The sequence below is a fragment of the Sminthopsis crassicaudata genome, chromosome 3 (assembly GCF_048593235.1).
Source record: "Sminthopsis crassicaudata isolate SCR6 chromosome 3, ASM4859323v1, whole genome shotgun sequence".
In the NCBI taxonomy this organism is placed as follows: domain Eukaryota; kingdom Metazoa; phylum Chordata; class Mammalia; order Dasyuromorphia; family Dasyuridae; genus Sminthopsis; species Sminthopsis crassicaudata.
The window spans coordinates 249,845,233-249,872,931 of NC_133619.1; the positions used below are offsets into that span (position 1 = coordinate 249,845,233).

The following is a 27,699-nucleotide window of genomic DNA, read 5'->3' on the forward strand; positions in this document are numbered from 1 at the left end:
TAAAATTGGGCAAGGGGAAATCAGTAAAACTATGAGAGACCAAGAAATAAAACAGATTCTAAAGAATGAAAAAATAGAACAGAAAATAAAACACCTTATGAGAAAAATGACAGATCTAAAGAACAGATCAGAAGAGAAAATATAAGAATATTTGGACTGCCTGAAAAAAAAAAGAATCTTGACACAATAATGCAAGAAATAAATCCAAGAAATCCAGGAAAAATCTAAAAAAATTCAAATATATTGCAGCTACAATTAGAATTGTACAGAGCTTATCAGCAGCCACAATAAAAAAACCACAGGTCCTGGAATCATATCTACTGACAATCAAAGGAATTAGGGCTACAGCCAAAAATATGTCCAGCAAAATTATATTATTGAATGAGGAAAAAATGAACATTCAATGAATTTGCAGATTTTTAGAATTTTTATCAACCAAACCTGAACCTGTAGTTCTGAAAATCTCACATCAGGAATGGATTAAAGAGGCAACACTATATATATACCTTGAAGGATACCAAAATTATTAAAATATAAAGAGAGAAGAGATGGATGAATAGGGAAGCAAAGGTGGAGAGTGGATCAGGGAGGGATTCATGGGTAGGGAGAGGTTAAGTAACAGCAAGGAAAACTAAGGGGCAGAATTAAAGCAAAGAGTCAACAGGCATAGGAAAGATATGTGTATGTGTATAAGTGCATGTATATATCTACATATATATATACATAAATATATCCTTTCTTAACTATAGCCTACTTAGCAGTGATGGGGAATGAAAGGAGGGAAAAAAAAGAATAAAGTAAAAAAGGTGAGTAGCAGAGAACAAAACATCATTTTACAAGGAAGTAAAGAAAAGATGAACACGAATATAATTTCTTCTACTAATATAAACAATTTCTTAAACTTGAATCCTCTCAGATAGTCTGGTGAGCACATGACTATGCTCTGTTTTGTTTTATTTTGTTTTGTATTGCTTCCCTTTTTTATTCTGTTTTTTAAAAACCAAATAAATTAAAAATAGGAAAAAAGGATATCACCTGTGATATAACCCCTCCTCCACCTGTGACTTTTGGGAGCAACTTAAAGCAGTCCAGCCTCTTCACAACCACAAAGGAAAAAGAACCACATAAGGTTAGGGTGTGCCCCTTTTGTGTTCCCAGTCAGCAGCCCCAGCAAAAATAAATTTTTCTGGTTCCTCAACCAGTTGGCAGACTTTTACCATCACAAAGTACAGACCTTGGGTCATCCATATGGTTGACTAGACTATTACCAGGAAGGAGATATTTGCACATGCCTTAAAGACTTGTTTTTACAGGCCAGCCCACCTGTTGTTTGACAATATTAAGGGAATAAAATGACAAGATCAGTGAAAAGAATCATTTGCTCTATTTCTCATTTTCTAAGGATATGCTTGAGAGAACCTCAAAGGGGAGACAGGTTCAGCCAAAAAAAAAAAAAAAGATAATGGAAAGATTATTTATACAGTATTGCTTCATCTAGTCTCCACTTTTACCCTTATCAAGCTTTCCCTGGTACATTATCACATTTATTAGTTTTCCGTTTTGTGTTCTCCTCACCTCACTACGCCTAGCCCAACTAATTCATAAGGGAGGGGGAAGGGAGGAGAGAAGAGAGAAAGAAGGGGAGGAGAGACAAGAGAGAGAGAGACAGACAGAGACAGAGAGACAGAGAGAGAGAGAGAGAGAGAGAGAGAGAGAGAGAGAGAGAGAGAGAGAGAGAGAGAGAGAGAGAGGGAGAGGAGAGGAAAAAAGAAGAGAAAGAGGGAGGGAGAGAGGGGGAGAGACAGACAGACAGAGACAGATGGGGAGAGAGACAGACACAGAAACAAAGTGAAATGGGCAAAAGACTGGCCCCCTCATCCCTCGGTCGAGGGGCCTCAGGCTTATAGGAAAATGTTGCTTAAACTAAATTAAGGGAAGTGTTATGTTCAGACTGGGCCCCATCCCCAGGTTCATGAGACCCTAGACTTTAGGAGAAGTATCTGTCTAATAGAGTCAAGACATCATTGCAAAACATGCTGACAGGTTCCGTTGTGTGTTCATTCTTGTCCAGACACTTCCCCATTGTAAACGAGAAACTGTGTCAGTGATTCCCAAAATGTGTAACCACAAGGCTATACCCAGATGTGGCAAATGGGCTTAAAGGTTCGGGGCTGATCTCTACTAGCCTGTTTAGTGGGGGTCAGTCACCGGCCAGCTAATAAATGATGCTTTAAATTGAATATTCTGGTCAGAGCTGTCTATCTCATGTCAATCCATTTCAAAAGAAAAAAAGAAGAGAAGAGGATAAAAGAGGAAAGAAAGAAAAAGAGAGAAAGAGAGAAGGGGAGGGGAAAAGGGAGATAGAGAAAGACAAAGACAGAAACAGAGAAAGAGAGACAGAGAGACAGACACAGACACAGACACACACGGAGAGAGATTTAACTGTTGAATTGGGTGATGATCAATGTGGTGCATTGGGAAGGAGAGACTGTGTACTTACCTTCCTCATTATGTTTTGTTCAGGCTAATAAAAGCATTAGTTTAATCTTCCTGAGAATGCACCAACTGAGAGGCCTTGGGGAGAGGGGTAAGGGGTTGGGAGCACAGCAGCTGGACTGAAAGTCTGAGGGGGAGGAGGAAACATTTGGAGTAGTAACTTGTCCATATGTAGAATTGAGATCTGAAACCCATTCAGAGTCTCCTATCACACCTTTTTGCTTGTCTAATAGTGTCGGGGAACAATAGCCGGAGTCTTAATTAGGCAAATTAGGCTAGTTTTTTTTTTTTTTTTTTTTTTTTGTTTGTTTGTTTTGTTTTTGTTTATATTTTTTCATTTTTTTCATAGGCCTTGAGGATTTCTTTGGGACTTGATTGGTTTAGGTTAGGGGACTAAAGCTGACCTCCTGAGTGAATAAGATTAATATGTAATTAGAAATATTTAATAGTAAATAGAAATACAAGGGAGCATAGAAAATGCTAATATGTGGTTTTCTAAGTCAATATTTGGTCTTCAGATTTCTATTTGACTCAGAATATTGAAATCACTCTCTCATCACCTTCCTACAAAGCAGTCACAAGGATAAAGGGGAGGGAGTGGGAATGGAGTAGGTGATGGAGAGTGGGGGTGAGAAGGAGCTCTAGCTAGTCATGGGGAATTGGTTAGGATGGGGAAATTTTTGCTCAGCTATATTAACTTTGTGTCCTTAATGTCTATCCTTGTTGAATACCTTCTTCTGCTATAGCTGTTTAAAAACAAACAAACAAACAAACAAAAAAAAAAAAAAGAAAAGAAAAGAAAAAAAATCTCTTTCTACTTGTTGAATGACCCATGAGTATCTATCTCATCTTTTAAATAATATTTGTCCTAAACTCCTACACTTGTCAAGTCCTGATCAACTGACATTGTAATATTGCAACGTCATGAATTCACTGAAAGGGGAATGGGCAGTACTGAGGAAGGTGAGCCTGTATTTGGCCTTCCTGCTTATGGTGGTGCTTTTTTAATGGTGGTTACTATTTTAAACCATTCTCCAATTGATAAGTAATCAATGAAAAAACTATTTTTTTTAATTTTATAATTATAATTTTTTTGACAGTACATATGCATGAGTAATTTTTTTTATAACATTATCCCTTGTATTCATTTTTCCAAATTTTCCCCTCCCTCCCTTAACTTCCTCCCCTAGATGACAGGCAATCCCATACTTTTTACATGTGTTACAGTATAACCTAGATACAATATATGTGTGTAAATCCAATTTAAAAAACTATTTTTAGTCATTTTTAAAAAATGCTCTAAATCACTATTGGTCAAAGAAACGCAAATTAAGACAATTCTGAGATATCACAATCACCTCTCAGATTGGCTAAGATGAGAAGAAAAGTTGACATGTTAGAGGGGATGTGGGAAAACTGGGACACTAATACATTGTTGGTGGAGTTGTGAACTGATCCAACCATTCTGGAGAGTAAAGTAGAACTGTAAAAAATGCTGAAAAATTGGATTTCCACAGTGTTGCAAGCTTTGAGGTAGTGTGGGACTGAGATAGTGGGTCTGTGAGGACCCACAGGTTAGGATTCACAGAACAATTAAGTGATCAATAGAAGCCTTGAGTAAATAAAGAATTGAGGGGCTAGGAAGGTACAGATGGATTCAGCCAATCAGAAACAGTCTTATTTCAAATGTTCATACATCCATGTTCAAAAATGGTCGAAAATGCCTCCTCTGGGGTGTGTTGTTTAATATTCAATTAGCCTATTAAGCAGGGCAGTAGTGATTTGGTCAAATCCTCTCATTGACCCCAAATAGTATGGGCTGGATGGGCTATCATCTTAAGTTGATGTATGATGGAGGGGGAACATGTTTTATACATATTAAGGGGAAACATGTAGTGGGTGTATCAGAAAGACTGTAAACTGGAAGAAATGGACCTATCCGTTCTCTGAAGGAAGGGGATGCCCCACACTAGCAAGTATAAAGGTTCCCCCCATTTCTATACCCAGGGCTCCCTGTTCCCCAAGAGGAGTGGGGCCTGCTCCTGGTCAGAAATGTTTCTCACAGCTCTCCCTTTTTAGGCTCCCATCCCCCACCTTAAAGTTCCTCCCCCTATCTTACCCTTTTTCCTCACAATTTCTGTATTCCCTTCCATCTTTTCAATGAGGTGGAAGAAGTTTCACCATAAATCAAATATGTCTAATATTTTCTCTTTGAGCCAATTCTGATGGCAGTAACATACACATTATGTGTATCCCCCTCCATTCTTTCTCTCAGATATAATAGGTTTCCTTTGCTTCTTTGTGAGATGTAATACCCCCACTTTACCCTTTTCTGGGTACAATTTCCTTTCCACTTCTAGTTTCTAGAACAATGCATACATGTGTTTTTATATAGCTTTATAGCAGAAATATAGTTCCCAAGATTTCTTTTTACCTTTTGTAGATCAAACTTTTTGTTTAGATCCAGTTTTTTCATCAAGAATAGATGAAATTCACTTATTTCATTGAATGTCCATCTTCTTCCCTGGAAAAAGATGCTCATTTTGCTGTGTAAGTTATTTTTGGCTGCATACCAAGTTCCTTAGTCTGGCCAGAAATGTTAAGACAATTCCTTATGATTCTTCTTTGATAAATTTTCCTTGATATATGATTTTCTGTGTCAAGAGTGTTATTTTTAACAGAACTATGCCCAAAGGACTTGCCAAACTGTGCATACCCTTTGATCTAGCAGTGTTAATCTGGGCTTGTATGCTAAAGAGATCTTAAAGAAGGGAAAGGGACCTGTATGTGCAAGAATGTTTGTGGCAGCCCTCTTTGTGGTGGCCAGAAACTGGAAACTGAGTGGATGTCCATCAATTGGAGAATGGCTGAATAAATTGTGGTATATGGATGATATGGAATATTATTGTTCTGTAAGAAATGACCAGCAGGATAATTTCAGAGAGGCCTGGAGAGACTTACATGAACTGATGCTGAGTGAAATGAGCAGGACCAGGAGATTGTTGTATACTTCAACAACAATATTATATGATGATCAATTCTGATGGATGTGGCTCTTCAACAATGAGGTGATTCAAGTCAATTCCAATGATCTTGTGATAAAGAGAGCCATCTACACTGAGAGAAAGGACCCTGGGGACTGAACATAGATTGCAACTAACATTCTCACTCTTTTTGTTGTTTGCTTGCTTTTTATTTTCTTTCTAATTTTTTTGCCTTTTTGATTTGATTTCTTGGGTTGCATGCTAATTGTAGAAATATGTATAAGAATAATTGCACATGTTTGACACGTGTTGTATTAGTTGCTGTCTAGGGGAGGGGATGGGAGAAGAGAAGAGGAAAACTTTGGAACAAGGTTTTGCGAGGGTGAATGCTGAAAACTATCTGCATATATTTTGAAAATAAAAAGTTATTTTTAAGAGAGATATTTGAACACAATAGTGATAAACTGCATTTTAGCCTTTATAGCTTTGTTAATCTTCCCATGCTTGTAATTGCAGTCTTCTCCAAGTTATAGCAAGGGATTTCTTCAGAACTAATTTTACTTCCAAAGGAACCAGGAAAGATTAAATTTTGGAGAGAGAAATACTACCTAAAAGGAACAAATTTGGAAGAATTTTGCTTAGTCCTTATTGGGACAAGATAATTGTATGACTAGTGATCATTATCACCTAATTTGTAGGATTTAAGGAGGGAGCCTCCTAAAAGATAGCTTACTAGCTTTCAGAGAGTCTTATTTGTGTAATGAATGACTTTTTGGGAAATAAAGTAGCTAAACAAGTGGTCTTGGATCTTATAATTGTATATGGACAGTCAAACCACTGAAGGGTAGCATGAAGGCAGCTTATTGTAAGAGTATGTAAACTAAGGTAGAGTTTTGGAATTTCAGGATTGTCTTAAAGTACAAAAACAACAAAAAAATTAAAATCACCAAGAAACTTGCTTGAAGCTCATTTGTTTTTTAATTTGTTATTTGAGAATCAAAATACAATTTTGTCACATAGATTTTTGTGTACACCTTTGGGATAAGGCACTTGAAAGGACAATACCAAATCCAGAAATGTTTCTGGGCCTTGGCATTTAGGCAAATGTGCCATTTATGCTCCATTTTACCAGGAGAAGACAACCAGGGATACTATGTTAGTTTATAAAATTTTTACTCTCATCCCTGAACCCTTGCATTATAAAAGGTCTCTGAAGACATAAAACTCAGACTCCTGGAGGATTTCTTCAAGACCAGAAAGAATGTTATGGTTGTGGTTGAGTTGTTTCAGTTGTGTACAACTTTTTGTGACCCCATTTTGGGATTTTCTTGGCAAAGAAAAAGTGGTTTTGCCTTTTCCTTCTCTAACTTATTTTATAGATGAGAAACTGAGGAAAATAGGATAAAGTTTAGGGTCACATTGCTGGTGTCTGAGACTGGATTTGAATTTAAAAATGTCCATCTTCCAGGTTGCAAGCCCAATGCTCTACTCACCACCACCTAGCTACTCCCAGAAGGAATGGGAAATAAAACACGTGCTAGCTTAGCAAAGCTCTGGCTTTGGTGTTTTTTTGGATTTTGTTTGCATTTTCCCCAGCAGAGAAGGGAAGATTGGTCCCAACTGTTGTAACAGAGTTCCTGCCAAATCCATCAGGGTTTGCACGAAGCTTAGAGGGCAGAGTCAGGTCCATGAATCTCAGGCCTAAGCTCAGGACCCAGTAGTGGCAGTTGCCATACTCTGGCCAAGGAGCTAGCAGTTGACACTGGCAAAGTGGACAGCACACAGAGAAACACTGGTATGTTTGGTGGCAAAATATAGGAAGATTATAGCCCGTTTTTTCTCTAATGTAATGCTTACTGGCCCCTCCACATTGTTGCTGATATAAACTGATGGTCGTTGCATGAGTCTTCCTCAGGACAGGCTTGGGGACTATCAGATGACATTGTTTGGTTCATGGCAGTAAGGGGTGGGGAAAGTGGCTAATTAGTCCTATTAAAGGAAGGGGCACAATCCCTCAGTGGATGCTTGTGGGGTAAAGATTTTCAATTCCTACTTCTTCCTTGGAACACGTAGAGAGGGGAGTTCATCCGACTGATGGACCAAGAAACCCTTAGTGATGAAGGTGTGGGACAACTCTCCTTGGTCTGTGATGAAGAATGGTGAGCTCCCTTTTTTTTTTTTTTTTTTTTTTTTTTTTTTTTTTTTTGTGGTAGTCTTGATGTTCTGGTGGGGCTTCTGTTATGGTCACTTTTTTCTTTTTTTTTCTTTCTTTTTTTAAATTTTATTTATAATTTTTTGACAGTATATATGCATGAGTAATTTTTTAAATAACATTGTCCCTTGTATTCATTTTTCCAAATTATCCCCTCCCTCCCCTAGATGACAGGCAATCCCATATATTTTACATGTGTTACAGTATAACCTAGATACAATATATGTGTGTAAATATGGTCACTTTTTTCACATTGAATTACTATAAACTGCAAAGATTTAGTATCCCTCCCCATGTGGACTTTTTTATTTGGACCTTGGACTTGGGTCTTCTAAGAACTCTTTCAGATTCAGTCACTATTTCTAGGAATTGTTATATTATTTTATTTTTTGTCATGTTTTCCTTTTAGTTTTGTCTCCATGTTTTAGTACTGTTTGAATAGGAGAACTTGAGGTTCACCAGTAAATTAAGTGGTGGAAGATTCTCTAGAAGACTTTAAGAACTTCTAGAGGAAGTTACGTTAGAAGTAATATCTTAATCTTCCTTCATGGAAAAGAGACTACTTTTCCTTAAAAGATATTGAGACTTCCATGAGACCTGGTTGATCAGGAGATAGACCTGATACCATTCTACCAGGGTACAAAGGTTTCAGAGCTCAGAAGGGCTCTGATGGTTGCTTAATAGATCTCAATGCGTAACTTGGACAAGGGAGTTTTGCTGAGTTGAATCAAACACAAAATCTTCTTAATGCTTTTCCTGCTATAACTAAGTAAATTTCCTGTTGTTAAATGATCTATTATTGTTTCATTTTGTTCCAATATTGAATCTGAACTACCAGGGGATTAGGCCTGAATCTGGCCCAACCTGAGAGGATTATAGTTTGGACTGGAACATAATGAGGGAATTAATTTTGAATTGACCTGAATTTTATTATCTATAAAATGGGGATAGCAAAGTACCTACTTCATAGCTTTATTGTAGAAATCAAATGAGATAATACATGTATAGATAGCCTTTTGTAATCTTAAAGCCCATGCAAATGCCAGCTAATATTACTATAACACACAAGAATTAGTCAGTCTAGCCAGTGATACTAAAGACAAAGTCCTTTATTTGGTACATTTTCATGAAAAGGAAGGAAGCCTCAAAGCTTAAGTGAGAACCCAGGTATGGAAACACAGAAGGGAAGATAGGGGAAAGAAGAGAAGAATACAACAAGAAATGTAGTTGAACCCCTAAACCAGATCATCTGCCAACACTTCGAAAGCAGGATGGGAAAAATCATGATGATGATGATGAACAAGAAAAACAAGCTCTTTAGGCCTTGATGAGAAAAAGAAGGGAATGTAAAATGGTGCTGTGGGAGTCAGCTAACGTCACCTGGTGGGTATCTCATGCCATGCTCTTGTAGTTATTCCTAGTTAGATAGTTAGATAGGTTGCCTGCATAGGGCAGGGGAATGACAGGGGAAAAGTCAGAAGTTTTATGGGGACAGTGGGTCTGGCTCACATCTTTCAGATTTGAATTTCTGCCTCAAATGTCACAAGCATCAGGAATTGGTCAGTGACATAATTCCTATGCCATGGAGAAAAGAAGAAGAGGAGCAGGGCAGGAGAGAGGGATATATCTAAAGCAAAGAGAACCCATTACAAGAAAGACTAGCTGACCCCCTTCCATGCAACTGGAGACTTTTTGGACCAATTCAAAGTCAGTTTCTCTATAATTCTATACCCATTCTGAATCAATTGCATAAATTCTTCTACATAATACATAAGCATTGTAACGTGCTCTCCTGGCAGTTACAATTACTAGTCTGTCCTAGACCCACCAGAGTACCTTTGACCACTGTCCTTTGCAGTGTGAGCTCTACCCGGCTCGCCTCCTCTGAGGCCTTCTAAGGTCTCTGGCCACAATCTCTTGAATCTATAGCTTAATAACCAGTAGCACGCTCAAGAACAGCCACGTGTAATCTTAAAAGCCTTTATTATACCTACTCACATAATGCCCTGATTGATGCCCTGACTTGTTGGTTCCCGAGTGAACACCTGGTCAGAAGACCCATGTGTTCACTACCAAAACCCTTACCTCTTTTGGCTACCCATCTTGGCTTGGCCACCCAGGCTAGGAAGCCAAGGTGAAGAGCGCCAGGTTAAAGAGAGGGTGATTGCTGCCTGCAGTGGGCTTACATAGGGCCTGTGAGGTCACACACACAGCCAATCAGCGAGAGAGTCACCCATTTGAAGCTATCTCAATATGGCCAGGATCCCGCCCAAGGGCAGTCCTAATATCCACAGAAATTACTTCCGGGCCTCATCTCCCGATGCGCTGTGGCGCCCATTTAAAGGCCCCTTACAAAGCATGACAATTTTTTTTTATCCTTTCTGAATTAAAAATATGGTAGAATGAAGGAGTAATTCTATTTTAATCAAATCTAGAGATATAATTCATAACAGCTTCTTAACCAAGAGGAAGCAGCCAAATTGTAAGTCAGCAAGTATTTATTAAGCAATTACTATGTGCTTAGTGCTGGGGATAGAAAAAAAGGCAAGAAATAATTCCTATTCTTGAAGAGCTCATAGGAGACAGCATGCAAAGGATTATGTACAAAACAATAGATATACTGGCTAAATTGGAGATAATCAATAGAAGAAAGGAAACGAACATTAAAGAAATCAGAAAAAGACTTCTTGTAGAAGTTGAGTTTTGCTGGGGCTTGATTGAAGCCAGGAAAATTATGAGACAAAGAGAGGGGGAAGGAGTTCTTGACATGGGAGATATGGAATGTCTTATTTGAGGAACAGCAAGGAGGATAGTACCATGGGATCACAGAGTATGTGGAAGGGGAGGAAGGGATAAGAAGATGGGAAAGATAGGAGCAGGGTAGCTTTTGCAGGGCTTCCAAAATCAGGTTATTTTATATTTGAACCTGATGAAATCCTGAGTGAGTAGATGGGGTGGACAGAGAAAGCCTGAAGGACTGATAAGATAATAATACTCTCTGAGGCAATCAGGGAAGCAGCTCAGCCTTACAGTCCCATCCCTGTGGAGGTCTTGGGAAACCATCCATTACTATATCCAATCAGAAACCAAGTTAGGATGTCAAATTTCCACTCTATATCTGCCCTTATGGCCTATGCCATCTTTGCGGAATCCCTTTTGGGGTTAGCCCTCCACAGCATTCTGTTTCGTAGTGTCTTTTTCCTTGTATAGCTAATTATTTTAGGGTGCTAAATTCCTCTATGGATTTAGCATACACCCACCTCATAACATATTCTCTTTCTCCTGATTAATTGTGAGTTCCATTAGGGAACTTATTTCCTTATTAATTGTTAAAACTTCTTTCCTTGCTAAATCGATGCTCTCCTGAATCTATTTCATATTTATCACTCTAGGTGTTAATTTTTACCTCTTCATTTTGTGTAACCTCTTCTTGTAAATAAAGGTACCTTTTTTTTGGCAAAAAGAAAGGTCATTGTGAATTCTTCTCATATGTGTTGGCCCTTTGCCTGGTATTTTGAACTAGGAATTGCTACTCTAGCCTCAACATTTGGTGTCAAACCCCATCAAACCTGGAGGGGACAGGAGTCATTTGAGATTACTGAGTAAGGGCCAGATCTGCTCTTTAGGGAGATCATTTTGACAGCTGAGTGATTATCAAACTGGAACTTCAATAGTCCAAGTAGTGTCAGTGTCAGAAGAAAGGACATGTACATGAGGGGCAGAATTGACAGGATGTGGAAACAGATTGGTTGTGGAGGGGAGGGTGAGACTGAGGAGCTGAGGAGGGTATTTAGGTAGTGAGTCTAGTGACTGGGAGCATGTGATGTCTAATGGCAAAAATAGGAAAGTTAGGGGCAGCTAGGTGGTGCAGGGGGTAAAGCACCAGCCCTGGAGTCAGGAGGACCTGAGTTCATAGCTATCCTCAGACACTTAACACTTCCTAGCTGTGTGACCCTGGGCAAGTCACTTAACCCCAATTGCCTCAGCAAAAAAATTTTAAAATAGGAAAGTTAGGGAGAGAGATTTGCTCTGTTAACAATCATTTACAATTTGCCAGAGATGGTGATGAAAAGCAAATGCAGCTTCTGTCTTCAAGGAACATTGAAAATTTACTTATGGGAAAGAAAATAGTAAATACCTAGGTCTAGATAGGAGATGGAAAGCAGCCTCCAAGGGGAAAGCACTAATAGCTAAGGGCTCTATTACATAAGATAGTATTTGAACTATGGCTTGAAGGAAGCAGGAAAACTTAAGAGGCAGAGATGAGGAAGGAAAGCAAATGGATAACCAGTGCAAATGCACAAAGTTGAAGGATAAATAGTAAGTTTACCAGTGTAGTTGGATATATGGAGGGAAGTAGATATTATGACGGCTAGAAAGGTAGGAAGAACTTTATAAATACCAGAATTTCTATATGTTCCTAGGGAGCCACTGAAATATATTGAGTAGGGAGCTAACATGGGCCAACCTGCACTTTGGAAAAATCCCTTTTATTAGCTAAATGGAGGATGAGAGTGAGGAGATCTTGGAGCAATGAGACCAATTGTTAGGCTACGATGAACAGGAAAGATGATGACTTATACTAGGGTACTGGCCATGTGAGTTGAAAAAAGAGAATACATGAAATGTAGTGAAGGTAGGAAGGATAAAATTTGACAAATGACTGAAGAAGAAGGTGATTACCAGTGGCCAAGGTTGTGGAGTAGCTGAGAAAGATAATTGAAATACAGTCTTTAAATTTGGCAAATAAGAGAGCATTTGTAACTTTGGAGAGAGGAGTTTTGGTTGAATGTTGGAAGTCAGACTATTTGAAGAGAAGAGGTGGAGAGAAGGTGGAGGCTTTTGTAATGTAGATGGCTTCTGGAAAGAGTTTATGGCTAGTGGGGGTAACAGATATCCTAGTTTTACCCCTGATCTTATTGGGAGTGCATCCAGCTTCTCTCCATTACAAATAATGCTCGTGGTTGGTTTTAGACAGATACTGCTTATTATTGCTCAGTTTATGGCTAATGGGGACAGCAGGATTAAGTGAAAGATTTTCAGGGCTTGGAGGAGCACAGGCAGGGAATGTACACAGAAAGGAAGGAAGGATGGGTGAGACTGAAGACAAGAAAGATATTGGAGGCAATTGTTAAAGGCGATGGGAGGGGATAAGATCAAGGTTGCAAGTACAAGAGTTAACTTTAGGAAGGATCTTCATCTGGGATAGTACAGGAGGAGGAGATGTGGGGGGAATGTGATGTGAGGAGAGAAGGGGAAGCTTTTGGTAAATGGGTTCCATCTTTTTTTTTTTTTTTTTTTTTTTTTTTTTTTTGCTGGAGTCAGGAAAACCTGAATTCAAATTTGGCCTCAGACACAAGCTATGTGACCTTAGAGACAAGACATTTTGCCTCAATTTCTTTATTTGTAAAAGGAACTAGAGAAAGACAACTATTCCAGTATCTTTGCTAAGAAAATCCCACAGGGGGCAGAATGAAAACAGGACATAACTAAAATAACTGAGTAACAATAAAAGATCGGTGATAGAACCAAGGGAAGGCAGGAATATTGAATTGTAAGATCCCCACTGCCACATGTGTATCTTAGCCAGTCTCGTGACTGTAAGCCATATTTGAGGCCCTTCTTCCTACAGATGCCGCGTTTTGGGGAGTTTATCGAGGGAATGATTTGTACCACCTGTACTTATTATACCTGGTGGCTGCTAGGGGGGGCATAGTGCCCAGTGCTGGGCCTGGAATTGGGAAGACTCATGTTCCAAAACTCAAATCTGACCTCAGACAGTTAGTAGCTGTGTGACCCTGGGCAAATGCCATATCACAAAGGGCTGAGGAGAGAATTCTAACAGAAATGGAAGAATACAGACTGCTTTTTCTTGGAGCAGGGCAAACAGGAGGGCTAAAGGATCATTGAGGGCACAGTATGATTTGGTGCAAATGTTTTAAGGATAGGGGACACTTGGCTCTAATTGCAGATAGTAAAGAAACCAACTAGTAGATCAAGAAATTAAAGATGAGAGGAAAAAGTGAGAAGATGTAAATGAGGGGACAGGACCAAGGACAGCCATAGAGAGGTTGGCCTTGGCAAGAAAAGGATCACTTCATTATCAGAGATTGGGGAAAAAAGTGGCAGATGATGTCATGGAACTTTCAGATAAAAAAGGATAGAAGGCTGATTGCCACGTTAGATAAATCTGAGTCAGACCAAATTAACTGAATTCTGTCCAGAGTTCATGGTGAATGGTTTCAAATAATTTAATCTCTGAGCCCTAATGTCTTCTTCTGAAAGGATTTGCATCAACTAGCCTCTACTTAAGATCTCTTCAAGCTTGAAATCTATGGTGCTGTAATCTCAGAATTTCCTTAAAATACCCAATTTGCAAATAACTTAGTTAAGCTCTACAAAAGGACATATGCTGAAGATGTTGTTCAAATTATAATTTTTTCTAAGCAGAATTAATCATTTCTGCTTTTCCAGTTAGAAAAGGCAATGGAGGTTAAATATATCAGAATAAGGGAGATGACTTATAACACATAGCCATCCATTAGGATATAGTTCTCTGCCCCCAAAAACTTCCTGAATGGCAGAGACCTACCCTAAAAAGATAGGTCCTCTTCATTGAAGATGTTTATTCTGCTAACTTAAGGATGTCTTTTAGAAATATTTTCTTAGGGGCTATTTGACTTAAAAGTAATGCAAAAAGAGAAGACAAAATATCTGTGAAGTCAGGGAGAAACTAGACTACAGAGTAAACAATGATAAATAAGCCTATTTCAGGTACAACATACAACAAATGGCTACTGCAGTAATTCAGGTCTGGGTTCTAGTCCCAACTTTGCCATTAAATAGTAATGTGATCTTAGACATATTATTTCACTTTTCCTAATCTTAATTTCCCAATCTATAAAGTGGTTGGATTAGTTGATTTCTAGGGTTTCTTTCACCTTTTAAATTTCTATCACTTCAAAACTTTTCTAATCCCAGGTAAGTAACCTAGGTAAGTAATGGGACCTTTATGGGACCTTTTCTGTTTTTGTTTTATTTTAAAATGTTTTATAGATGACTTTTTCTGTTACACAACTGTTAGTTGCCAAAATTTACTCCTCCTTCCCCCAACATTGATTTGTCTCTCGTTAGCAAATAAATTAAACCAAGCAAAACAATCAACACATAGTCATTTCTGAAAATGTATGCCTCATTTCACCCCTATGATCCTACTTCTTTGCTGAGAGATGACAGCTTTACCATCAGTCTCCTAAAGAATTAACTGGACAATGAAATCTTTAAATATTGTCCTTTACATTATTCTGGTTCTGCTTTAAATTCTATTTATGTCCTTTCATGTAAGTCTTTGAATGGAATTTTTAAAGGAAGGGCCAAATTGTTACAATTTTCGGTTTGGACAGTTTGGACAATCTAAGTCATCTTTAAACTGAATCCTTTATAATTCTGAATCATCAACACATGATGAAATATGCTAGAAATAAGAGATTGTGTCTGAATACAGATTGAACCCATACTCTTAAGAATTTTTATTTGAGATTTTTTGGGGGGGTGGAGGAGAATGTGTTTCCTTTCACAATATGACTTCTATGGAAATGTTTTGTATAACTTCACATGTGCCATCTCAATGGAGAGGGGAAGGAGAAAGGGAAAGAATCTTTAAATCAATGCTTTAAAAACAAAGGTTAAAAAATGCTTTATATGAGGCCTCATCTCCAAAATATACAGAGAATTGACTCTAATTTATAAGAAATCAAAACATTCTCCAATTGATAAATGGTCAAAGGATATGAACAATTGTCAGATGATGAAATTGAAACTACTTCTAGTCATATGAAAGTGTTCCAAATCACTATTGATTAGAGAAATGCAAATTAAGACAACTCTGAGACTTCACTACACACCTGTCAGATTGGCTAAGATGACAGGAACAAATAACGATGAATGTTGGAGGGGCTGTGGGAAAACTGGGACACTGATGCATTGTTGGTGGAGTTGTGAATGGATCCAACCATTCTGGAGAGCAATCTGGAATTATGCCCCAAAAGTTATCAAAATGTGCATACCCTTTGGTCCAGCAGTGCTACTACCGGGCTCATATCCTAAAGAGATATTAAATAAGGGAAAGGGGCCTGTATGTGCCAAAATGTTGTAGCTAGAAACTGGAAGTTGAATGGATGCCCATCAATTGGAGAATGGTTGGGTAAATTATGGCATATGAATGTTATGGAATATTATTGTTCTGTAAGAAATGACCAGCAGGATGAATACAGAGAGGCTTGGAGAGACTTATATCAACTGATGCTGAGTGAAACGAGTAGAACTAGGGGATCATTATACACTTCAACAATAAAAGGATGTATTCTGATTGAAGTGGATATCTTCGACAAAGAGAAAATCCAATTCAGTTCCAATTGATCAATGATGGACAGAATCAGCTACAACCAGAGAAGGAACACTGGGAAATGAGTATAAACTGTTAGCATTTTTTGTTTTTCTTCCCAGGTTATTTTTACCTTCTGAATCCAATTCTTCCTTTGCAACAACAACAACAACAACAAAATTCGGTTCTGCATACATATTGTATCTAGGATATACTAGAACATATTTAATATGTATGCTTGCCATCTAGGGGAGGAGGAGGGGGGAAGGAGGGGAAAATTCGGAACAGAAGTGAGTGCAAGGGATAACGTTGTAAAAAATTACCCATGCATATGTACTGTCAAAAAATGTTATAATTATAAAATTAATTTAAAAAAAAATTAAAATGCTTTATATGTAACAAGGGAAAAAACAAAATTAAATAATCAAAAATTAAGTCCTTTAAAAATGCTTTGTATATAGGGATTTCCATCTTGGGGATTTTGTTGCACAAAAGTTATAACAAATTTTAGAGAAATGTTTACCAAAATTTCTGAAAAAAAAAAAAAAGGCTAAATTTTAAGACTGGAATGCAAATTATAGAAATAAAAATACACAAGCAAAATGAAAAATTTACTGAGGCCAAAAATATAAGATTGTAAAGTATGGGGAAAATATATAGATTGTACTAATGTATATAAAACATCTTCACTTTCTTTGTTACTCTCATGCATATTAACTTTTGGATTATATTACAATTAAATAACTATCTAAAAACCAACCTGAACATGCTAAAAGTGGCAGAGGTCAAAACTAAATGATCTGGAAGACTTAAATATCTATTTGGAGTGCTGCTGAGCAGCACATTACATGTTGCTATTTGCTTAAAAAAATAATGCCCGAAGAAATTGCATTAATATTAAATGATCAAATCCAAGGAGCACAAATAGTTGACATTTTAAAATCTTTTAGCAAAATTATTTCAGATTCTGTCATTATCGCATTAATTTTTTTCCCAAAAGGAAGAGATTTGAAGACTTAGCAGGGGTCTCAGGGATTATTCATACCATCTCCTCTTTTGATATATAAGAACACTGAGTTTGTAACAGTTAAATGGTAGATCACAGACCAGAAGGCAGGTGCTTTTTGAAGTACATCATCCTATCTCTAGTCTAGCAGTATACTCCCACAAAGTGAAATGATGAAAGAGAGTGGAACCCCAGAGAAATGACTTCTGGCCTGGCTGCCAGAGGTGATTCTCTTGCACTGTTATGGTAGAGTGACCAAAGAACCTCTAGTGACAAATCTCTAAATATCAAATGACATTTTCTTTATCAGAATCAGTTACAGTTTATATTTAGATAGGCTTTAAGATTTGTGAAGCATTTTACATACAATATCTCATTTGATCTTGTATCTACTCATTTTTAGTTCCTTATATCAAAAGGCATCTAAAAGGTGTCTAGGTGTTTTTAAACTTTGGTAGAAAGTAAGGGGTAGACAGAAAAAAACTGGTTACCTTAGTTTGAGGATTAACAAGAGACATTTGCAAACCACAAAAGTCTGAGAAACAACAGCATTCCAAATTCAGGTTTTTTTTTTTTTTTTTTTTTTTTTTTTTTAACAAAAGAAACAGATGAGACATACTTGAGACAGAAAGATGTTGATTTTATGGTTTATTGTCACATTAAAAAAGTAATCTTACTGATGAATTAATATTTACTTTTTAATATAAAAGTGCTTATTCTTACAAATCCTTAAGGCTCATTCTGTTACATTACAGTAAGATGTTTTACCATTCCAGAAACTGTGCTACATGGGTTTCGTATGAATTATAGAAACAGCAAAATCTCCAAACAGTAAAACAAGTTGTCCATGGTTCCATTATCTTTGTACATGTGAACTTTTAAAAATTAGACAAAATACACAAAAACCAGAAACAAATCATTAATAGTAGATAGGCTTCCCACCCCTTCTAAACCTTCTGCCATTGGAACATATGCACTTTGCTTTGGGGGTTTTGTTTGTTTGCAACAGGACAAATATAGCTGTGAACAGACATCAAATTTATTTTCTGCCCTTTTATAGAAAGAAGAAAGGAACAAGAAAAAAAAAGGGGGGATTTCATATGCTTAATTAGGCAGATATGAACAACCACCAAATTCAAGACCTATAGGGCCTTGTATTCCAAACTTCTAGGAAGTAGTCCAGGGGGCAAGAACAAGTCCCAAAATGGTTGGACTTGTTTACTGTGTATCCACTTTCATTTCCTTTAGAATGAAGAGTTCGTGAGTTCTAGAAGGAAACAAAAACGTGAACCTCACCAAAGTCACTGGTCTGCATTCATGGCATTAAGTAATCATTTTGCTCATATTACTAAAATACATAGATAAAAGCATATGATTTTGACCATCGTTAGTAATATAACTTCCCATTTTTGATGCATAGTGAAACCATCACACTTATTTCAATTAAAATAGCCATTGTGTAGCAACATAAATTCTGGGCTTTCTCTGTTAGAGGGGCATTAACAAATATCCCCTAAATGAATCTCATGTAACAAAAATAAAATTAAGTTATCAATATAGAATGAACAGACAAAAATGAAAATGGTAACTGACCTAATAAATACAGCACTTCAAATCATTCATCAGTGCTACAATATGTACATTTTTACAGCATAAATTACTGTACAGAATAGTCCCATTAAAAAAAAAATTGTTCAATTCTACAATCACTATAACCAATTCCTGTAAGCAAGGGGCAGGTGAAGGGTCTATAATTTGGTATTGTAGAGACTTAAGTCTGTGTCACTGGAAAAATCTAGTTGAAAATAAGTTGGGCTCCTGAGTTGCCAGAGGCTTCCAGAAAGCCAAGAACGTGAAATGATATATAATGGTCAAGACTTAAATGGAATTTGATGAAACTCACAAGGCCAGAACAAGATCCTTGACATCCTTGTGTTATATTACTACTGCCTTTTCTATGAATAATTACCAGTTATTGGCATAAATACAACTATGGAATTTTAGGTTCCTGCATGAGGTGAGGCAAATTAAAAACAGAATTTCAACAACTTGATCCTATAGATTAACAAATTCAACACCTACCCCTGAAAGTTTCCTGCAACTACTGAGAGTTTCTATAGGAGAAATATTTAACAACACTCTGGTAGAGGAAAAAAGATGCTGCTAGAAATTACTAACAGTTACACTTTATTATGATGGGTTTTAATGCAGCTAGTCCAATTATATTGGAGCCTTTTATTCAAATAGCCACCATTCACACTCCACAGAATTGTGGACAAACCCCAGAAAAGCTTCATTTTGTCTCTGGATTTACTTAAAATTGGGCAGGGTTTTTTGAGGATGACATTCTTTGGCCATTTTGGTAGCCTCAGTGGAGAGAGCTGACAAAGTTACCCCTAGTGGCCCAATGACAGGAAGTACTGATAGCCACAGTTACTGTTTTCTATAGCCAGGGTCTCGAGGGACAAATGGCAACCTAACTGATATGCAGTACCTAAATGACACTCAATATTAGATGAAAATTTCATTTTGTCATTTACATAATCAATTTCCATGATCCAAAATCCTCAATGATAAGCTGCACGTTCCAATTTTCATCCAGATGTTTGGTACTGTGTAAATATACTAAGCATCTGATGGCCTGAACAAATCTAGTATAATGCATTTTCCCCCTTCATCTTGCATTGACGAATGATGGGTCCATAATTAACCTGACCATCTGAAAGGCCCTCTCTTAGTCTACTGGAAATTCTTTTCATCTTGCACCAAGAAGATTTTTCTTCTCCTAAGTTTAGGAGGCCCTGTGTTGGAAGATCTAACTCTACCACAAATCCCTGCAGCAGACTTTGACACATTTTACCCTCAGAAGGAAAAAAAGGTATGAGAGTCCCATAATATTAAAGGCTATATAGGGAGATAGTTCAGAAAAGGTTTACATTACTAAACTAGTGTGAAAATAGCTCCCATTTTTAGACTAGGCTCAGCAGCAACTACTTAAACCCTATTGCAAATATCTGAAGCAAGATTCAGTGATTTATTTTCCTATTCGTAGGGAGGTGGTGGGAAGTAGTAACTTGAGTAAGATTCTTCCTCTTTCCAACAAGATGATCTCAAATTTCACAAGGCCAAACAATGAAAGGTATAGGTCACAGGAGAGTGGAGACTAATTCACCAATCATAAATTACTAGCAACCCTGTTACACCTGGCCAAGAGAGTACATACACTTTTGTTTAATTAGGACTTTGCATATGGCTAGAAACAGGGTAGCAACAAAGTTAACATCTATCTCCTTTACATACTGGCCAGAGGGAAAATGTCCCAGTCTAGGATCTTTATTTTCCTCTCTCCGATATCAAAGGTAGAGATTTTTCTAGATACCCTCCAGTTTCTAGCTTTCTGAATTGAAATTGAGGCTAGGAATCTTTCTTTAAAAAGGTTATCAGTAGGGAATTTTTTTTTTTCAATCTCATGATTCCCACAGGTGTGAATATAGGAGCTTGCAGATGTACTGAGTATTCTTTATGAGTGCTGCTGCCATAGTAACTGCATTAATACCTCTTGAGCACTTGGGATCTCAAAATACACGAACAAATCTTTGATTCTCATGCTGTCTCGGTGAGGTAGGTGAATCTCATTTACCAAGAAAGAAACCGAGGCATGGAGAAGCAGCTTTGCTCAAGGTCATCAACAAGACAGGAGCAGGGATGGGATTAGGGGTCACATTCCCTCTCCTTATGTATTGCAGTTTTGCTTCCTCAAATGCACAATCATGATTTGACTCTGTCCTACTGAAAAGCAAAAATGCTAAATCTTTGACTTTTACAGTATTGCATGGGGGAAAAAGACAAGGAACAATGCAGGTCACATATAAGGACATTTTGGTCTGAATTGACTACTCTAGAAATCTTAAGAGGTTATTAAATATTATGCAAATTGCTGAAGAGTTAATATTTATATTTTACTACACAAATATGTTTGTGTATTTGTGAAGACTTTGGTGATGCTACAGCAGTTTCTCTGACAAAAATGGGGTGTTTATGCATAGGATTATTGCCATCACAACTTATAAGCCATGCCCTGGCTTTGAAGTGATTTGTATATTGCAGGGACAATATGACAGAAGGAATATGGAGAGAATTACTATAAAAGCTAAGTTATCTTTAGCCACAGTGAAGAAAACACAATCCAGGAAGATATTCTCCAGAGGCACATCTCTGGATATAAATATATTTTCCCTTTTCTTTTTAGTTTGCTTAGTTTTGAGTATTCAGGACTACCCACACAATTCCTGGAGAAAACATAAATTCTGCTTTTTGAAAAATTTGGGGAAGAAAATCTAATGGTCAATCATATAAAAATGGAAAGGACCTTAGAGAACATTGTGTCTGACATCCTAATTTTACAAATGAGGAAACCGAGGCACAGAGAAGTTGTGTGTAACTTTTCCAGGGTCACATAGTTGGTAAGGAATAATAAACTAAAAAAGTTTTACATTTTATACCAAGGTCTATAAAATTTCCCAAGTTAAGAACCATTTCTAGAAATAAAAACAATTTTTGCCATATAAAATAAAAAGGCTATTATTTAGTTTTTCAGATCTCATCAATACTTACTGACACTTAAACATTTCAGCTGGGCCCACTGCTCACTAATAATTACTGTCTTGCATTCACTCCTCAGATCAATGCATTTTAAAATTGGCTGTAAGAGGTAAATTGTCAACTTAATACACAGGGATTTAATCCCTTGATTCCCATTAATATGAGTGAGAGCTGTGATGCTAAATCCCTCTGCATCCCATCAATAGTATACACCCCTCCCCCAGTGGACTTAAGGTACCAATTAATTATAAAAAATGAACCATGGTCATATGCAATTAGTTCAAGAGGGTAGTTTTTGTAATTTCCCTTATGTCAAATAAACAAGTGTAGTCTGTCTGAAAGTAGAGTATTTCAGTTTGGATAAAGAGAAAACGAATCAGAAACCTGACTTGATTTCTTTTTCATTAGTCAGAATAATTTGTTAAAATTTATAAAAACTGTCACTTTTTAGAAATGGGCACATGAGAAAATAGGAGAACTGACCCCAAATTTGAAACTCAGTTTTTATTTGTTATTGATTTTCACTTTTCTTTTTATGTTTTGAAAATATCTACTGGTTCCAAGTTGCAGTTAAAATAGAAGTGCTACAAAACAAAAAGTGATTCTTTTGGAAGTTCAGCCCTCACTCAAATTTAACCCAATCTGGGAAAGACCACTGTTCAAAGGATACACTAACTCCAAAGGATGCTTCCTCATTGGAAGATCTCTACTGCAGGGAATGCAAAATATTCTCTCCCTTCTCTTTTAGAGAATGACCCAATCCTTCATGGTCAGTGCACCAAGGGCTCTGCTGCAGAGATTAACTGAACCAATGTGATTAGTTGAATGTAACCTCTGAAAGTTACCCATTGATACTTTTTGGCCAAATATTTGTGAATAGCTCAAAGAAGTATGGCAGGATGAAAATCAAAAGGGCTTGAAATAACTTCATCAAAATGGACAAAGGTACAAAGAGAGGTTTCTGAAGAAAGACTTAGAGTGTAATTTTTTTTAAAGGGGATTCTTTTTCCTACCCAGGAAGACATAGCATGCTAAGCCACCATTCTAATACCTACATTTCTTGAATTAAAATTCATATTGAGGATTTTTTTATTTTTAAAGGCTAGCAAATGTTATATAATGGTGCCAGGAATTGGACAATAGCACCCTATTAATTAAGTCATTTGCTCCTTCGGCTAACGATGAACCCAGACACCTCATTTCAGCACTAACACAAGATAATTAGCTAAAAGTACTTCGGGGATAAATCTATGTCAGACTCAAAAATACATGTGTTTTCGAGGCATTTTGTTTCTTTTGGACAGTTCCCTGGTGATTTAGGCATGTATGTGTGTATATACATGTGTGCATATGTCTAGATGGACTGTAAGAGGCTTGGAGGGGCAGCATAAAGAAGGAACAGTAGAATTCATGAAGAGAATATATATCTTTGCATCAAGAATTAGGCTTACAATGTTAATTATCTAGTGGATATTCAATAAAAATATGCATAAAAAGGATGCTTCATGAATGAAAGATATTAATTTGAAAAACATTTCAATTTTGAATTTTTCTTATAAAAAATTTTTGGAGTTCAGTTGATATTTTTTACTTACAATTCAACTTCTCCCATTTTACAGCATAAATCACTTAATGTAACATCTGCAACCTCAGAAAGGTAGACATGTTTATAAATTCCAATTTCATGAGAATTAAAAAAAACAGATAAATCACAAGAATATTCTGTACATGCATTAAGGCTGGTGACTGCTAAAGTCTCTTGGGTATCTAGAAACAGATAAACCACAATGTTAACTGGGTGTGCAGAGTGTCTACTTCCTTAGGAAAAAAAAATTCTGCTTCTTTTGTGTAATATAGATTTTTTTTTTTAACAGTAGCTCTTGGAAAAACTGTGAAAACTGTGGAAAAATGTTATTTAAAAATATACATTATACATGTGTATATATACTTCATATATATTATACATAAATACTACTGCACAGTTTCAAAGATGTGATTTGAGTAATGATTAGCTGCACTAATTAGTTTTGTAACAATTACTGCACTTCCAAGGTGAAATGAACATCCAGTGACATGTACTCAATATTTAGGCACTAGTAATATCCTTCAGGGTGACTATATTTTCATGGTTTAACTGTATTGTATACATATATTTAAATGTATTCATTTATACAAACTGTAATTATGTATGGAGTGCCAGAGATGTACATATCATGATGCAATGCATATATAATTGTTATAAATATAATTGATTTTTAGTGCAGAAAGTTTCCTTGTATTGCATTTCATGTGCTTAAATGTGGTAAACAATTTGAAAGCACTTCAACTTATTTCTATTCCATCTCTTTTATTTTGTGGGATTGAATTCCTATCTATAATATTAAGAAGTATGTCTTTTAACCAAATCTCTCTCTCTCTTTGCATAATTCTTTATAAGTCTGACTTGTGAAGTCATATCTAATCAAAATATTTCACAAGGAATGTATAACAAATGCCAGATTTTGGCTTGAGATATATTTGGATTACTTCCATTTGAAGATAATTCTGTCATTGTGATTAAGGACAAACTCCTATTAAAGTCACAGAAGGCTTGACCCTCAATCAAGCCCATATTTGGTTCCTGAGAACAGAATTTGTCTCCAAAATTAAAAAGAGGTCAAATGCAAAGATATATAGAAAATTAAAAGAAAGAAAAAAGTTAGAATAGGAATGACTTTCACAAATAGCAATCAAGAGAAGTCCAGTCACTAAAAATTGTCTTTTGTCACAGTTCTGCTTCCAAATGAAACAGATGCTATTGCCTCACCATTCAGGGCAGAAGAAAACAAACACCTGTGATATAATCAGCTACTCTAATCATCAACAAAATGACCCACTGCTAAAAACCTTGTTTGAAATACTGATGGCTGCCAGGTTGCCAACCAAAATGCTGTCAACATAATCAGTCTAAATATATTCCCTCATTTAAGTCAGTTTCATGATTAGACCAGAGGGCTTACAGAAACAAAACAAAAAACAAAAACAAAGTGTACATAACTTAAAAAGACTTAGCAGAGATATTTGTAATGCAAGCTATGCTACAGCATCATAGGAGAGTATTCATTCATCCTGAATTGGAAAGCATCTCTATGGAACACAATCTAAGTGAGAGGTCTAACCTTTCTTCGGAGATTGTAAGGATTTAAATAATGTGTGATTTTAAATTCTATATATGCACCTAAAATTTCCAAAAGAGGATAGAACTGTAAAAATGTGCCAATTACTGCTCAGAGGTACCTATAAAGAATATCTACGTGGCACACAAGGTGAAATGAATATTGAAAAAAATAATACTGTCAACATAACCAAAACATCCTAGGACAAAAGCCCAAGAAAAGTTTGGTAAGGTCTTCACTTACTGAGGCATAAAATTAACTTCAAAATTATCACCAAGATAGCTCTAGTATTCACACAACTTGAAACTAAGGAATTCTGGAGGACTTGTTTTCCAGCTAAATATCAGGCTGAAAAATAAGAAACATGCTACAACCAAAGGAATGAGAACATCAGGACTTAGAGGTCAGCATCTTTTCTAAATTCTTTCTAACTCTACTGCCTTTAAATAGTTTAAGCAACCTAACTATATCACATTCCTTTTTTACAATGGCTTGATGTTATGCATGCGATGGTGACATTGATATAAGTAGGATGCATTATACCTATATAAAACACATACACATGTATAAACACACATATGCATGTACATATGTGTATGTGCATGTGTGTACACACAGAGTTTGGGAATGTTAGGCTTTGGAAAGATATGGCTATTTTTTTATGACCCAGAGGGTTTTTTCCTGGAACATACTTTCTCAACTCCAAAACTCAAATTTAGAAGTGACAAAAATCCGATTAAAGCTATATTTCCAATGAAACTGAAAATAAGAGATGTCAAAAGAGTGAACATAAAAGTTAATAATAAACAGAAATGCACTGATGGCAAAGGGAAATATGCATATGACTTACTACAGAGGATACAAATAGGTATTGATCTGTTGACCCAAACAAAACTGTAGTTTTTGTTGCAGAATTAGTACCATTCCTCAAGCCCTCTCTTCAGTAAAAGGCAGCTTTGTCAACAGTGACTGGAAATGTTTACCAAATCAAGAACTATTAAAGCCTTGCACTAGTACATTATGCAAGAAGAGTGAGAAGATTATATGGAAATATTACATTAAGTGGTTCTTAGCATGATAAGCAGCAAATCCAGATTTTTGGTAAGGAGACAATCTAGGTTTTATCTTGATTTGGCCTACATATGCAAGAAAGCTATCATGGAAAGACTTTTAAAATTTCTGGTAGTTAGATAAAAGACATTGTTTCATATAGATATTATAAAAGAGACAGAGAATTGAAAATATATGTACATGTGTATCAATGTCACATGTGTAAGTGAATTCTGCTTTTCAGTTGCAAAGCCTTGCCACATTTTAAAAATTATCTATTCAGTTCCAAGCCATTGGACTTTTTCTTTTGTTCATTTCAATGCCATTACTATCACTAATTGGGAGAAAAGGAGCAGGAAAAGAAAGGTAATTAGGAAAAAAAAATCTCTTTTGCTTAACTGTTTTTTAAAGGTGATAATAAGGTTGAGTGATAGGTGAAGTGATAATAGAAAAGAATAATAATTAAGGTAACATGAAATCCACTGAAACTTACTGCACAAAAAATAACATACTTAATTCCATTTTTCAATTACTCATCAGCTCACACCAATCTGCAAGTAGGGAGAAGATAGTATATTAAGACTGAAAAAAGAGATCATTAATGTATGTTCTAGGAGTATCTAAATTGGCAGTCAAGCTTTCAATGTGCTTTATTGCACTTGATTAACCCATGAAATTTTGGTTGAATTTTTTAAGAATCCAAGGTATAGTATCGAAATAGAAAGAAATGTGTGTGTGTGTGTGTTTTTATGTGTGCATTTTCTCTAATCAGACACGTCTGGTCACTTCTGCCTATCCTAAGGTTATAGAGACTACAGGAGGAGGAGAAGAATTCTGAAGAGCTGCATATATTTTACAAATATATACAGACAACCTCAAACACACTCACACTTACAAATACACACACACACACTCACACACACCCCCTAGAAAAATATTGTTGTTTGATGCTGAAGAAATATTCACCTTCATTTGGATAAATGCTGTGACTGAGAATTTCGGTAGCACAGTGTCCAGAATAATCGAAAAGTCCATGGGAGATTATTACACAGTCCGGCTAAATGGCACGCAATCACTATGATGAGTGAACACTATTTCGCAGCCAATGTAGTCCTTGCTGGGAGTACTGAACTAGGTGTTCCATACTGCTATGCAGGGTGACAGGCCCCATCAGCAAATCCAGGTCATTAAAGAACTCTAGGGAATAGAAACAATCATTATTAAAAAGGAATCTTGTCACATTTGTGAAGGAAACCACAATAAACAATTTTTTGGGAAAAAAATAATTCTGTCCTATTTATGTTACTAGCACAAATATCAGGAAAAGGAAAAAAGGATGGAAAAATGGAAGAAAATTATATTAACATATCATTAATTATTTAAAATTATAAAATTATTTAAAAGGCATACAAATTATGATACAGGGATCAAACTAAATGATATTTTTCAGCATTCTAATCTCTCAATCTGTGCCTTAATTAGCATTTGACTGTTTTGTGGTTCTTTTGAATATATGGTTTAAGGAAGCAGTAATATTTCTTTGATACTTTTGTGTGACTGGCATTGGTACATATTTCTCAAGGGTACCCATTAAGTTTCTGAGATTGAGGAAAAGGACCTTGGAGGCAGTAGAGTAACCACAGTTGAGCCAGTGGTGGGAGACAGAGAAGAAAGAGAGGGGATTGCCATCACCTTCGTCCCCATGGTTGGGGGGAGATAGCTGGGAGAACTGCCCTGCTTCCCAAACATGGTAGAAATGAGGATGCCAGGCTACTGGGATAGTACTGGAGGGAAGCTGTGAAATTATCCCT

At 36.5% G+C, this 27,699-nt stretch overlaps 1 protein-coding gene across 1 annotated transcript in view; it reads right to left on the bottom strand.

Moving 5' to 3' along the window:
• Positions 1–17,700: 17,700 nt before the first annotated feature.
• Positions 17,701–27,699, bottom strand: part of AFF3 (ALF transcription elongation factor 3) — a 660,643-nt gene continuing 650,644 nt past the window's right edge. The window contains 1 exon segment of the mRNA XM_074300399.1: positions 17,701–27,085. Coding sequence (XP_074156500.1) covers positions 26,964–27,085 — 122 coding nt within the window. The 3' untranslated portion in view covers positions 17,701–26,963.